The sequence below is a fragment of the Schistosoma mansoni genome, chromosome 4 (assembly GCF_000237925.1).
Source record: "Schistosoma mansoni strain Puerto Rico chromosome 4, complete genome".
Lineage (NCBI taxonomy): Eukaryota > Metazoa > Platyhelminthes > Trematoda > Strigeidida > Schistosomatidae > Schistosoma > Schistosoma mansoni.
The window spans coordinates 19,477,749-19,492,986 of NC_031498.1; the positions used below are offsets into that span (position 1 = coordinate 19,477,749).

General features: G+C 38.2%; 2 protein-coding genes across 3 annotated transcripts; both read right to left on the reverse strand.

Moving 5' to 3' along the window:
* Nucleotides 1–3,656: 3,656 nt before the first annotated feature.
* On the reverse strand, nucleotides 3,657–4,800 carry Smp_138710 (hypothetical protein; the record flags this gene model as incomplete). Its single annotated transcript, XM_018797105.1, has 2 exons — nucleotides 3,657–3,929; nucleotides 4,786–4,800. 2 exons carry the CDS (start codon nucleotides 4,798–4,800, stop codon nucleotides 3,657–3,659), a joined length of 288 nt encoding a protein of 95 aa, XP_018652180.1.
* A 74-nt stretch (nucleotides 4,801–4,874) lies between these two features.
* Nucleotides 4,875–11,122, reverse strand: Smp_138700.1 (ARMC6-like protein; the record flags this gene model as incomplete). 2 transcript variants are annotated; one of them, XM_018797106.1, is made up of 5 exons in its annotated part: nucleotides 4,875–5,507; nucleotides 6,705–6,856; nucleotides 9,488–9,859; nucleotides 10,631–10,961; nucleotides 11,009–11,122. In XM_018797106.1, the coding sequence occupies 5 exons, from the start codon at nucleotides 11,120–11,122 to the stop codon at nucleotides 5,250–5,252; spliced, it is 1,227 nt and encodes a 408-aa protein (XP_018652181.1). In that variant the 3' UTR covers nucleotides 4,875–5,249. The 2 variants fall into 2 exon arrangements, with proteins under 2 accessions (XP_018652181.1, XP_018652182.1); XM_018797107.1 differs by lacking the exons at nucleotides 4,875–5,507; nucleotides 6,705–6,856 and adding an exon at nucleotides 8,512–8,661.
* Nucleotides 11,123–15,238: the final 4,116 nt, after the last annotated feature.

The window sequence follows — 15,238 nt, forward strand, 5'->3', positions numbered from 1 at the left end:
ATTGTGATTCTGGGGAATGTACATAGGGTGTGGGGTGAGGAACCTGTAATTACCATGTTTATTAACGGTTTTAGGCTTAAGAAGGTGAGTGGAGTGATCAGTATTCTGATAGTTTTTGTGAGTGTGCGTGTAAAAAGGTTTGTTACGCTCAAGCGTACTACCCATTGTGCGAGGTGTTGATGGCAAGTTACATGATATCAGCGGGTAGAACCTATTCACTGTTGTTGGGATACCCACAGAACAGTTGGCCACAATCTTACGTGTCCCCCTATTTCGTATTTTGGATTTTATCTCCCCAGTCTTTTTTGTCAGAGATGAAGGGTTTCTTTGTCTCTGTGAGATGAACTTAGGTTCATTAGAGTCCTCTTGAGGAACCAATTTTTACATATGTTTAGTTGGGCGTGTTTCGTTACACGGCCCACATTTTGGTATTATACTGAGCGAACACCCGGGATCAGAGATGCCGTCACGCTTTTTAGTGACAGATGGGGACCGTATCTTATTCAAAGATTTCTGATCTGCAGACTCATCTAGATCTACGGATGGACCAGTCGTTTGTGGTATAACATCATGCTTGTTATCCATGCGCTTTATATCATTTATTTTGTTGCATACTGTCTTTAGCTGGTTTTTTACTATCACTCTATCATACGATTCTATTGCTTCACGTCTTCTTATACGACGTTGACACGGTGTTAGGTCAGGAGTGACTTTTATGCTTTTGTGTGGAATCAATGAGCTGATATTTTTGCTCAAATCAATAAATTGCTTAGCATCGTTACAACAGTCAAACTTAAATAGTAGAGGGCAAGTCAATCTATCCGACTATTTTCTAAGGCGGATGACTTGGCAGTTGACCTTCAGCATATCGCATGCTTTAAGGCAGATGTCCCTCAACTTATTTGGGTGTATGCGATCAGGAATATTGTAAACTACTGCATTGTGGGAAGACATCATTCTTTTCGTCACTTCTTCAGCCACAAACTCTAAAATACACCCAGCTTTGGTGAGTTGTTCGAGATTTTTATCGGTATTAATACCCCATGTGTGTGAGGGGTGCTAGTTGGTTAAGTTTACCGTAAATTTCGGCTAGGGAGTTTTGTAACTGACGAATGTCAGTACTATATCGATCAGCATTCTCGTATACGTGAGATACACTGTTAGACTCCTTGGTTTTTGGTATATTGGACCTAGGCCTAAGCAAAGCATGCGGTCTGGTGTACTGTGTTGACTTTTTGATGCACGTGGGCATTTCGCTTTTTATGTCAACTAGTCTTACCGTTGGCACACTGCACGAAGAGATAGAGGGGTTGTTACATGGAGAATCAGGTAGTGTTAGTGATACTTGTGGGTAGGTAGAATGGGGTTCAAAGGATAAATGCTTATCATTTTCAGTTACTGAGTTATCAGTCTTAGGAGTTACGGACTTTGACCTTTTAGTAGGCTTGAAAGCTGGTGAAATCTCTCTTTTACCCGAGTTACTTGACATATTTTGAAGCTGTATGAGTTAAAAACCTGTCTAGCAGATATATATGAGTATATAATTATTTCTACGTATTAACCGGGTTAATACTAGGGTCAGAGACCATTAGTATATAACGTATTACAGATAAAAAGTGCTCAGTTATAATATAGGGAAGTACTGATCAGTGAAATCTCTATTAACTGGGCAAGTGTCGGTTAAAATTTATTAACCTAGAGTAAAGTGTGAGCGATAAACGCGATAGGATGATAATCTAAGGACAATACAGCCTACAAAAAAACAAGTCTAAGAAATTCTAAACCACGTGAAAAAATGTTACCACTTTCAAATTTTGCGGTCGGTTGGATGAACTCTTAATCTAAAAAAAGCTAAATAGTGAATGCGTTTGCTCTACCGTGAATAATTATGAACCACATCATCCATCTCTAAATACTGATCGCGTCCATCGATCAAACCAACCAGGTCTACTAAGACTTTCAAGGAAAGTGGAATGATAGGAGCATTTGGCTAACTCACTTTCGATGAATAATCTGGATGATCGGGGTGGGATAATTAATTTCGAACAAGACTGACTATCTCTATGACACTTCTTTATGAACTTTGACTTCGACAATGGTCCGAATAGAGGGCCAGTACGCTTTTAATAAAGAACAACCACAGATCAACTAGTCAAGCGAGCGAATACCATTTTAAGGTCAGAAGTACAACTCTAGTCGCCGGTTGGTATATCAGTGTTAAAAAACCTGAAAGTAGGTGAATATTTTTTTGATTCACCCACATTCGAGTAGGAGAATAGCCCTTCTATTTTCACCACATCCAAATGAGCGTCAAATGGTTATTAAGGTTAATACCCTAGGCATTAATAGACAAATTGAGTCCCCTACAGTTCTTCAGTGGATCTTACCCAGATTTTGTAAATTGGAACTACCAGCAGTTAGGAACAGTAAGATGGAGTTGTTTAACCCACAAACTAGCACTCATCTTGGCCAGCTAAACTACTAGGACTTAATCACTGCACTTAAAGATCTCAAGAATTAACATACCATATCTCGATCCTCCATTTCGCCTTAAGTTAGATTTTCTCAACCGCATTGACAGTTTGGGGAAGTGAGCCGATGTCTCACTGAAGTTGTTTGGAGATAATAGGTAACTTGAGGTCGGTCGATCTACTACTCAGTGTTCCTCCTAACGACTTCACTATCTGGACTGAGGACGGTCCACAGGTGTTGATAAAACTCTAACAAGCCCAGAAGGAGCCGAACATACTCCATCCAATCAGTTTCAGGAAGGATATTCCAGAATCGCACGTGTAGCTTCCCTATTGGACAAAAACTAATTACCCCCTGTGTGCGGATTGGATAATTAAAATGACTTCGTTTTTACCAAAAACTATAAATACCTGAGTTTTTTATACCATAACTGACACTGTTTGGAAATACATTCCTTCCACTTGTCTTCTCATTTTGCGACTTGGGGAGGTCCTAGCGTTCGATGTATACGCGACATACTAAGGATCTAAGTTCAAGATAGAGCAAGGACCAAAGTAATAGTGGTCCTGTCTTTTTTGAAATGGTTTTACTAAGAGCTATTAATTACCTATTTTCTTAATGGATGTGAAAAACCGTTCATTGTTACTTGTCGCCGATGCCATTTCCATTGCTTCTATTCATATTGCCTACGATCGTCCCGCAACTATTTTTTCAGTTTACGTTAGAGTTGGCTTTCTTCATCATCCTAGTAAACAGTCAGGATGTGCTTCGGATCTTCTCATAAGTTCATAACTATGAAATTACTTCATAGATTTCATCCCGGAAATTCGACCTACCTTCTCCGATTATTTATTCCATCGCAACTTTTTTTCCTATCAGTGACACCACTAATATTTTTTTAGGACAGTGTTCATTTCACTGTGCTTATATGTCGCGGGAACTCAGGCAGATGAATATATGGGCAACGTTCTGCGCTGTTTATCATTGACTTATACATACAGAGGAATGATTAGTCAGCGACCACTAACTAAACGATGATTATTTGTAACTTATCAAAATCAAGACTGTTTATAAAAGTAATAGCATAACCAGTCATGTTTATTAAATGCACTAGAATGTCAGGAACTTTACAATGCCAGATTATGAAGATGAGTTTTAGTGCTCAGTGAATCCATGTGAATAACTTAACTGCTATTTACTAAGCCAGACTGTGAATGGCCTTTCCAGAGCTCCTGAAGCTCAACCTTGCAGTCTAAGTCCCGAAGAGCTGCTTTAGCTTCATCACAACATGATGGGATTTTCAGTGCAGAATTGAGTAGTTTTTCCAAACCAGTGTCAGCACCAGAATCGGATGTCAGAAACGAAGGCCGTAGTTCTGGAGATCGTGAGACACAGTTACGTATAGCTCTACATGCGGCTCGGACAGTTGGGGGATCAGATAAATGAAACTCGAGCGTCTACAACAGAAAATGATTGCATATAAGTATACAATTTAAGATACAAATAAATGATTTATTTATTGTTGTGAAATATTAAGAAAAGCAATCCCGCTAAGATCCAGCAGGCTTGAGTAGATACTTATGGAATATCTTCGTTTCCTAGAAGCACGTGAATACTGTGACAAGCATAAAGGGTGAAGAGTTGAGGATGGGTGAAAACAAATGTGACATAATCCGTGCATATCAACAGAACTACATTTTAAATTTTCTAGTAAAAGATCAAGAAGGGACTTAGCATATTCAATCCAAGTAAATTAAGGCACTAACATTTATACGCTGATGATCCGTAGGCAACAAATTCTACGGCTAAGAAACCCTATTTATCATGTACACGTACATCACTGCAGGTTCTCACATTTATAAGACAGATAAACGGAAATGGGAGCATGACAGAGGAGTGAAAAGAGGGACCGAAAACGCGGCAAGCATGATTAGTGTAATGACAGTCGAACCAATATTTGTAAAAAAATTATGCATGATGCATGTTTATATAGGCATATGTCAGCACTCAGAAAACAATTATTTATGTAGACTAAATTCCTAAGTAGTTGAGGGATAGCATGAGGAACGATAATGTCATTCCTTTAAATAGGGCTCCCATCCAAGACATTTTCAAAGGACTCAAAGCAGTATTCAGTAACTACTAGCATATATATTGTATTGGCTATTCTTATTCCATTCAGTATCACATTTCGGTAGTACGCAATGATTCGCCAAGCGTCACCTATTATGTTAAACAGTATCCATTTATAACGCTAACATTGATAACTGACCAGAGTAACATAGAAATCGGTAGAACAGAGTATCAGCTCACATTCCTATATACCATCGAACACGATACTTCAGAAAACTGATTGTGTTAAAACGCTAACAGGAACGTGAAAGATAAAAAACAAAGGAAGTGATGGTAATATTTCCAACATTATTAGTGACAAATTAAACTAATCAGATTATCTCTCAGCTCCATGTACTTCTATAACAAACTTCACTGATGCAGACAATAATTATGAATATGAAGTACATGTACTTACGATCTTTGTTGGTAAATATTATAACTGAACAAATAATAGCATTAAAATTAAATTTTCAAAGTATTGCATGATTATCAATACCAGAAAGGTTATTGAATGTATACAAAGTGTAGATATACGAGCCAAATCAAGCTTAAAAATGTTGACAATCCAGATAGAAATGTAAGAGATCCAATCTGTTAAGTGTTTTTGTTCGTACAACGTTTAAATTATCATTAGATTTATACTTTTATTTTTCAAATTTTATTCAACTTAACTTGATGAGATAATTTGATGCACCTGATGTAACAAACGATTTTGCAATATCAGGTTGTCGAAGAGTAAGAGCAGCAATTACACCTGAGATATATTTTGTAACAACAGGACTTTTTATGTGGTCTTCAAATATATCTACAATAAGCTGAGGTCCAGAAATGTTATGGATTGACCAATTACTAACAGATAGTTTACAAGCATCTGAACCACATAATGCTTGTAAAAGGACCATTGAAGACGAAATAATAACCTGAGAAAAATCGATACGACGAATCAAAACAAAAAAGTGGGACAACAGCGGATCATCTAGAATTTAAAAATTAAAATAAGCTAAGGAGAATTTATAAATTCTACATGGAGTTTGTTTTTATTCGACTTTGAGATAGAATTGTGGCTGACAAAAATGTTAATATAATAACTGTTGTCATGTTTGCGATTTCTGTCCAATACGATTTAGGTCAACAAAAATTCGGTTGGTACACATTCGTTAGTTTACAGTTTTAATTCTAGTGTGCCGATTTAGCAGTATACTTATTGAATTAATGATAGTATTTATGCAGGGGTTGGTTTTAACATAAGATTACTCAACAAAAATATGCAACTCTGCTGCCAATTGAAAAACGTATCACAGATTTTATCGTAGATAAAATACAAACAAATGAATGCTCTTAATCTAACCAACTTATAACAGAATAAGGTATTTCCACAACTGACTACGTAGGTTATGTGGCAAAGATCAAGTTTTATGCGTAGAAGATCCTTTGCCATCATATTTCTTCTGAATCTTGAGTTTTATTATCCCATGCTTTCCATTTCCTGATTTTACATGGCTTACTTGTACCACAATGTCTTTATATCATGAGTGATATTATTACTTTAATAAATCATAATTTTGATTCTGTTAATTTCATAACTTACCGAATCGATGTAAAATAGGGCTAATTAAACAGACACACGTTTGTACTAGGTATTTAGTTATTCGTGAATAACTGACCAGCCATTGTTAAATAACCCTAGAAGCGAACACCCTAGAATAGCGATGTTAAGCAATTAGAGGTAGTCAGTAGGGAACTTTGTACCTAAGTTTCATGCTACTTGGCAACCATCAGGCAAGGTGTAACGTTAATCTTGAGGAGATTGATGATACTTTGTGGACATAAACTGAATTAGGCTGAATTAACAGTATAAAATGTTAACAATAAGCTAATCAGGTCGTGGCTGATCTCCTGTAGGACTGAGATATTTAAAACTAATTGGTCACTAAATAGTGACTAACGCTGTGTTTTTCTAGTCCTTTAGTGTTAATGAAATTCTATTACTCAAGTTGTTTAGGACATTGGGCGCGAGAAAGATAAGAAAAGAAATAAATTACTCAACACTATCATTGAAAGTTGGGGAAAATTTAGAAAGACTAGTGATTATAAAAGTAATAGCATAAATTACTTACAGTTGACTTTATATTAGAATAGACAGTTTGCATTAGTATATCGATGCCGTTAAGTGATGCGAATTTTGTGCACAACTCCTCACGAGTAATTATAGCTGATAATGTCTGAAATAGGTCAGAAATTCCACACACATTTGAGGAGTTCAAAATCTCTATAAACAAAATTAAGAGTAAGATAAATATATGACAGTAGGGAAGAAGGAAGAAAATATTGAACGCACATGTGATATATATATTCAACGATAAGACAAAGACTGCCATAACACTGAAGGGAATCCCAAGCTCATAATGCGGTCATTAGTTTTGAAATCAAATTTGGAGATGAAGACATATCAGTTCAGTATAAACACCGTGGAATATGATTGGTTACTAAACATCACCTCGCAATAAAAAACAAGAGCTAACACGTTGAAAAACAAAGTGGAAATATTAATTTTATTTTTAGTGAGAAACTAGTCGTATGAAGGATTATTCGACAGCAACGAATGAAGTGGAATGAGAATTAAAAATGCTTAAAAGAAAGATTTAGGGAAAAAAGTAAATGTATTTGCGTTAGTCTCAGCAATTTTTAAACATTGAAGTGAGATTATCTTCACCAACTAGGCATCCTGTGCCTCCAGAGACAGCAGTCTAACAATCTAGTTTTATGAACCGATGCCACGTCTTTATCTGGACATCACTATTTTTATCAATCTATCCCATACACTGGTCAGCACTGCGTATAAATAAATACTTCCAGTATATTAAGTGGTGACTGATTCAAGACGTAAAAAGTGAGTTATATCTCAAAAATTCCGAAATTCTAGTTGGGCTATTACTGGAAATAGGGATTTTGAAGTACACATCAAAATCATGAGTTGGAGTTTCATTTTACATACTGTGGTTAGGCAATCAAAAAGCATCACAAGTTTTTGCACATAACACTTAACTAGAAATAGTAAATAAACGAGTACTGATAGCGTTCCTATGTAGTCTCGATGAGGTGACTGGTTGTCAAACAAGTTTATTTATTTATTTAAACACATAAATATTGGTACAAGGAAGCACCAGATACATATGCGCCTCACAAATCTCATTCGATTTGTGTGAGGGATGTGATACTGCCCAGGTGCCCAGACTGAAGCCGGTGGTTTTCTTAGGGGGCCACACCCGGAGCATTCGACCTAAATGTATGATCCACAAGGCAGTGGAGCATTGTAAGGAGATGCAACCTTATGGTAACCGGTGGCCAACGATTGATTCATACGCCATTTGTTCCCTCAGGATACTGGAGCACATGTGCACCATTGGTTTGGAATCAGGGTTTTCCAACTCCCCTAGGTGGACTTTCCGTGTCCACCGACCCGGTTAAAGCGCCGGACATTCGCTTTTCGTCCTCTCAATTTTGTAAACAACAGTAATGCCACGAGAAGGCAGTGAGTAGGACTTCCCTGGCAGAGGCTATATGCGCGTGGCCATGTGAGAGCATTTGGAGAGGGAGAACGGACTCTCCCCACTCTCGGTCGTACCAGGGCATTTGGGGGCGAAGGGTAACTTACTATACTAAGTAGACTTCATAATTGGTTGGTTAGATGAAGAGAACTGCAAGTATACCATTGTCTGAGAATTCGGGAGATTATTTACACGTGGTGAAATTGCCTAGTGGGGAACTACAATGTTAGGAATCGCACAGATATTTAAAAAAGCTTATGGTCGGCCACATGAAGGCAAAAAACGAACTTTAAAAATTACTCAAGTCATAAGCAATATAGGTTAGAAAACGTCAGGTGAACATTTTGTGCTCAACGAAACTTTGTTGAATGTCGAACCCACCAGGTTTGATGAAACTTCTGAGACAAGTGAAGCGACTGACGCGCTATTTTTATTCTAGACAATGCAAGTCAGCATTGAATGGGCATTTTTAAGTAGTACAGAGAAAAGATGTTCAGTAGACTGGCAGCTTCTTTATAAAATTTTTCTGGAAGCAAGATAATAACGAGAAAAGTTCTATAAGTCAGTTAGACTGTTTATTAGGAATGATAAATTTTGAGATAGTTATTATCACTGATTGGGATCAAATGTAGAACTATTGAATATTAGGGACAAAAAGACCGGTGTCTCGTTCAGAACACTTCAGAAGTGCTAACGTAGGTTTACACTATATTTTTCCATAATATTACCATATAGCTTATTTTCTAGTCCGCTGTTGAACCAGAATTATTGTGCTGTCAATAAATACATACAGAGAATTCAGTTAACATCAAATCATGAGGCAAACTGTTTACTGATCAACATCTAGACTTTCGAAAGAAATTGTTTCGGCCAGGTCCTTGCTACACAACTGGAAAATATTAGTACAATAAAGAACGCAATGGATGAACGCCTGCAATTGCTTTCCAATGATATGCCTTCAGTACTTTTGACCCAGCCTCCAGCTAATAATACAAAGCTTAGCCTGAAATATATATATATATATATATATAATGTGATAATATTCTTCATCTCATAGTCTTTCTTTTCTGCAATTATCAATCGGGCTTCAATAATTATAAAGAAGTTAACATTAAACAAATACCAAAACCAAGTGATCGCAAAAAATAATCGGAATACAATAAAATATCGTAGGGAATGATTAATAACTGAATTTTTCAAAAGCCGGATGTCAAAGTGAACGGCCCCTACACAAAATTAATAGATAATCTTACTCTGGTTATTACCTTATCAGTGTTCTTGGCAATAATTACAAACTTTAATCAACGCAACATTAATAGAAAACAAGCTATAAAATACTGCAGAATGTTTACTTGATATTAACTTGACAAATACTTCCAAACACGAGTCACTTTTAGCTATAGTACGAGCATTTTCACTTCCTAGACCGAATTCAACGTCTAAATCATCATCGAGGGTTAGTGATCGTAAGAATCCACATCCTTCTTTTAATGCAGGGTAGAAAGTATTGAAAGGGAGATTGTCAAACAATTCTACGATTTTCACAAAAAAATTTATGGTCCGAGTAACAGTTTGAGTCTGGGAAATAGAAGTTCTATTCCTTTCATTTTTCGTACAACTAAGGTGTAACACTGAGTAGATTGCAGCAATCAAACTGAATTTTAAATCGGTAGATGCATTTGCTTCCAATTCGTCAATTAATTTGGAAAGTGAATTTATTAGCTCTGTGGGGGTAAAAAAATAGAACAGGATGAATTCAATTGATATGAGGAGAAACACAAAGTAAGACAAGTTTTACATTTTACTAGTCGGATAATTCACCACACATCGTAAAAATTGGTATCATTGTGGTATTTAACACACACTTCTGTGGATTGAAAGGTCTCCCGGTATTCATTGCGAACACTAACTTTTAGGTAATAAATTAGTCATCGGCAACACCGGACCTGGCACAAATATGCTTTTGAACTTACATTAACTTCGTGAGATAATTTAGAAGAATGTGAAGCAGTAGAATAATTTCGTCTTCACTGGGGATAATCACTATCCATGCAACAATACAGCACAGTATACTAGCCCCTTATCTGACAGACAAGTACATCGCTTGCGCCGTGGGTGGTGCACGTTGGCACTATTCAGGAGAGGTTGGTATATTAGTCCTAGTACTTAGTCTCAATTTAAAAGTAAGAATGAGTCCAGACTATTCTATAGTCGGATAAGTTACTGGATCAATGGTTTCCACCAGTAATGCACAGTATATAACCAAAAGGAGATGGAAACGTGATAATTATGCCAAAAATATTCATGCCACCTCCAACCCCTAACTGCACCAGTAAATATTGAAACTTGGTTGGTAACCAAGGGATAATCTGGGGTCTTTTGAACTTCAGATACCAGCTTCATGTAAAAATAATTTTTAAAAGGTCCTGAAAACCATACTGTTGCCATGAAAACAAGAGATTTTAGTCAGGTGACTTTTTTAGTTATTTGCTTACTTTGGATATGTTTTTCCCCAACAGATTCGGAACGGCCTTTAATTATTCTGGACAACACACTCAACAGTGACGTACATAGACAATAGTCTCCAACTGGAGAATACCGATCGAAAAGGTCTATTAAGATATCTACAGCATTCATATCGATTAACAATTTGCGGACAGCAAAGTCGGAGTTCCGTGGTAGCTGTATAGATTGTAAGGTTTCCAACAACTGAGGAGTTTCATGGTCAACCTCTAAAAACGTTTGAAGTCTTTTGATAGCTAGGACACTCGGATGGCCGTTTTCATACTTGATCATATCCTTAACAATATCGGAGAGATCCACACCCTACATGCCGTTATTATTAATTAAACCATCAAAATGTCATTACAGACCTCCAACTCAAACGTTTGAACGGACTCTGCTATAGCTTCGTCTACTGAAAGGTCGAATAATTCCATATTAGACTTCACTGTTTCATCAAAATAACTCTGCGACACTTTCCTCATCGTCAAGTTGTCCGCCGTTCCGTAGCCAGAGATTATGTCCTTCATAAAGGGAGTGATCAAACAATACGCCGGCAATTGATAAGGTTGATACATTCCAAACTTTGTATCATAAGAGGTTAGCTGACTGTCTTTTGAGATTCCTGTCTTAATTGATCACAAATTTAGGAGTTTGAATGAAGATATAATTTTACCACCATTCGCCATTTTAACTCCGCTTGTACCTCCTATAGAGCTACTGCCGGTCCCAAGCACATTTAAAGGGGGAGGATTGAGAGCAAGTTTGGCAACCCTTTCCCGTAGAAAACAACCTTGCTAAAGAAACCGCTAACCAGAATAAGTAATTTAAGCCACTTAAACTCTGTCCTTCAAGTTGAATGGAGAATTATGAAGCCTCAGGATGATAGCCGAGATTCTTCGGAAGTCGTGGGGCCAATACCCCTTCTGACAATCAGGGAAATAATTTTCATAGGTACATGGAACGTCCGGATAATGTGAGAGCCTGGAAACACCAGTCAAGTAGTAACGGAAATGGCGAGAAACAATTTGACGGTTCTCGTAATCATTTGAAACGATTGGACCCAAGCTGGACAGCGAAGGTTAGACACAGGAGAGATCCTGCTTCGCTCCAGTCACGAAAAGGAAACTGCTCCACACACTCAGGGAGTTGCTCTAATGCTGTTCAAACAAGCACGTAGTGCACTTATAAGATTGGAATCTCACGGATCCAGGTTAATCAAAGCATCATTCAAAGCAAGGAAGGAGGGAATCGCGATGAATATTAAACAGTGTTATGCAATAGCAATGACAGCAATGACGACAGTAAATATCAGTTCTGTGAGAGACTGCAATCGATCATAGCAAAGTGTCCAGGAAAAGACCTGACCATCCTGATGGGAGACCTAAACACCATAGTCGGAATGGACAGAGCCGGATATGGAGATATTATGGAACAGCATGAACTTACTCGTAGAAAAGAACGGTAATGGTGACAGATTTGCAAATTTATATGCCTTCAAGAAAAAGATAATGTGAGACACAATATTCCTACACAAAGCTACATGGTACTCACTGGATCACACTACAGAGAACCGGATAGATCACATTTACATCAGTAAAAAAATCGCAAGGTCAATGGAAGACGTGGGAACAAAAAGTGGAGCTAACAAAGTTTCAGATCACCGTTAGCTGGTGGTTGCCAAGATGAAACTGAAGCTAAAGAAGTACTGGACAATTGAGGAGACGACTTTACAAAAATGGAATACAACCTTCCTTCAACATAACGACAAACTCAACCAACTCAAGATGACTCTCAACAACACGTTCCAAACCTTACCGAATCTACTGAAAGAAAATAAAACTGCTATGAAGGATAACAAGCAAGGAATCAAAGAAGCACTGATTTCAATGTGTCAGGACGTTCTTGATGTTGACAAACATAATCATAAATATTGGATCTCCACGGAAACACTGGACAAGATTGAAGAAAGTAAGAATAGGAAGAGAGCGAGTAACAATAGTCGAACAACAACGGAAAATATTAAAGCACAAGCTGAATACACTGAAGCAAGCAAACGGGTGGACAGGAGCATTACAGCTGACAAGCAGAAATACGCGGTAGAGCTAGCAACGACAGCGGAGAAGTTGCAAGAGAAGGAAATATGAGACAGCTATATGACACGACGAAGAATTTCGCAGGTCAATATAATAAGTCAGAGAGATCTGTCAAAGACAAAGAAGCCGAAAAAATTGCGTCGAACTTTTTAAAAAAACCCTTGAATAGAATTGCTCCACTGAATCAACCAGAGATCACAGCAGCACACACAGACATTTTAATAGATGTTAATCCACCAACGATCGAAGAAATCAAGATGACCGACGAATAGATGAAGAGTGAAAAGCATCAGGACCGGACAATATAACAGCTGGGGCACTGAAATCAAACTTGGACGTAACTACGAAGATGCTCCACATTCTATTCAGGAAGGTTTAGGACGAGGAACAAGTGTCAACAGACTGGAAAGAAGGATATCCCATCAGGATACCAAAGAAAGGAGATCTGAGCAAATGTGAGAACTATAGTGGCATCACACTACAGTTAGTGCCAGGAAAAGTATTCAACAAAGTGTTGCTGAACCGGATAAGCGATTCAGTACAATCCAAATTCGAGATCAAGAGGCCGTATTCCGTAAGGATCGGCCGTGTACAGACCAAGTCGTGAAACTAGGGATCATCATCCGGAATATACACGATGGATTACACTGCAAAATCGTGCATACAGGACAGCTGACAGATGCATTCCAAGTGTAGTCAGACATGACTGCCATCACTCTCCCTCTCTTTTACTTCTGATGGTTGACTGGATAATGAAGATCTCCATATCTGAATGTAAGCACGTAAAAAATGGACAGGTCGGATGTAACTAGATAATTTGGACTTCGCAGATGATCAGGCCCTTCTATCCCATACACATCAACAAATGCAGATGAAGACAACTAGTGTAGCAGCAGTCTCTGCATCAGTTGGCCTCGACATACAAAAAGGGAAAATCAAGATCCTCAAATACAACACAGATTGCATCAACCAACCCACTCACACTTGATGGCGAAACTCTGGGAGATGTGGAAACATTCACGTACCTGATAAGCATCATCAATGGACGTGGACGATATGATGCAGATGTGAAAGCGAGGATTGGCAAAGCAAGGACAGCATTCCTACAGCTAAAGAACATATGCAACTCAAAACAACTGTTAACACACGTCAAAATCAGATTCTTCAATACGAACGTCGAGACAGTTCTACCGTACGGAGCTGAAACTTCGAGAACTGCCACAGACATCATCAAAAGGGTGCAAGTATTTCCCAACGGTTTTCTACGTAAGAGACTGAATGTCCGTTGACTAGACACCATCAGACACAGCCTACTGTTAAAGAGAACAGACCAAGTTTCAGCTGAGGAGGAAATAAGAAAATGCTCTGGAGGTGGATAGGACATACATTACGAGAATCACCAAACTGCATCACGAGGCAAGCACTAACTTGGAATCTTCAAGGGAGACGGAAATGAGGAAGACTAAGGAACACACTACTTTGGTAATTGGAAGCAGATATGAGAAGGATAAATGTCAACTGGAAAGAACTGGAAAGCATTGCTGAGGACATAGTTGGATGGAGAATGCTGGTGGTCAGTCCATGCTCCTCGACGAGAGGTAACAGGTGTAAGTAAGTGGTTCACCATTGTCTTCATGAATATGCATTTAATTGTTTTAAGTACGATTTTGACATGAAACTAAACTGGTTTATGAATCGAAAAACTGGGTCTGGTTGTTAGTAAATCCACTACGTAAATAACTTGATGAGCATTCGAGATTTATGGTGATGTGATTAGTTTCAACGAACAATAGCATCCTCAGTGTTCCGTCAAGCATAGGGAAAACATATCGACATATACAGTGTTTTATCTGTTCTTGTCTTTCGTTGACGTTCGTTACTAGTCTACATTATACTTCTCCATTATCGATTGTACAAAGTTGGAGGACCTTATCACCCTTCAAACTACACCGTTCATACAGCAAGATATTTTCAGAGTTCCAATGGATAAGTTGAGACGAGAATGATCCATTTCAAAGACCAGATGCGTCCTTTCATTAGGAAAGGATGGAAACTGGTTTGTTCAGAGTTTCTCATAGTTGAGACCACCATAAAGTCAAGTTAAACACAGCCGTTACATCCATGTACACATCAGCAGCTGATTTTCCCCATACTATTTATTTATTTATTTAAACACATAGACACTGGTACAAGGACGCTCCAAATAGATATGTACCATATGAATCACTCTACGTGTGTGAGGACAAGAATAGTACCCGGGCACCCGAACCGAAGCAGGCGGTTTTCTTAGGGAGCCACACCGCGAGCCTTTGTCCTAGAGGTGCAATCCACAAGGCAGTGCAGCAGCGTAAGGAGATGCAGTCTCGCGATAGCTGGTGACCAACAATAGGTTCATGCGAAAATTGTTTCCTTGGGATCCTGAAGTCCATGTGCACAACTTCTTTGAAATCAGGGTTTTCCAGCTACACCTGCGGAACATTCGCTTTTTGTCCTCTCAATTTCGTA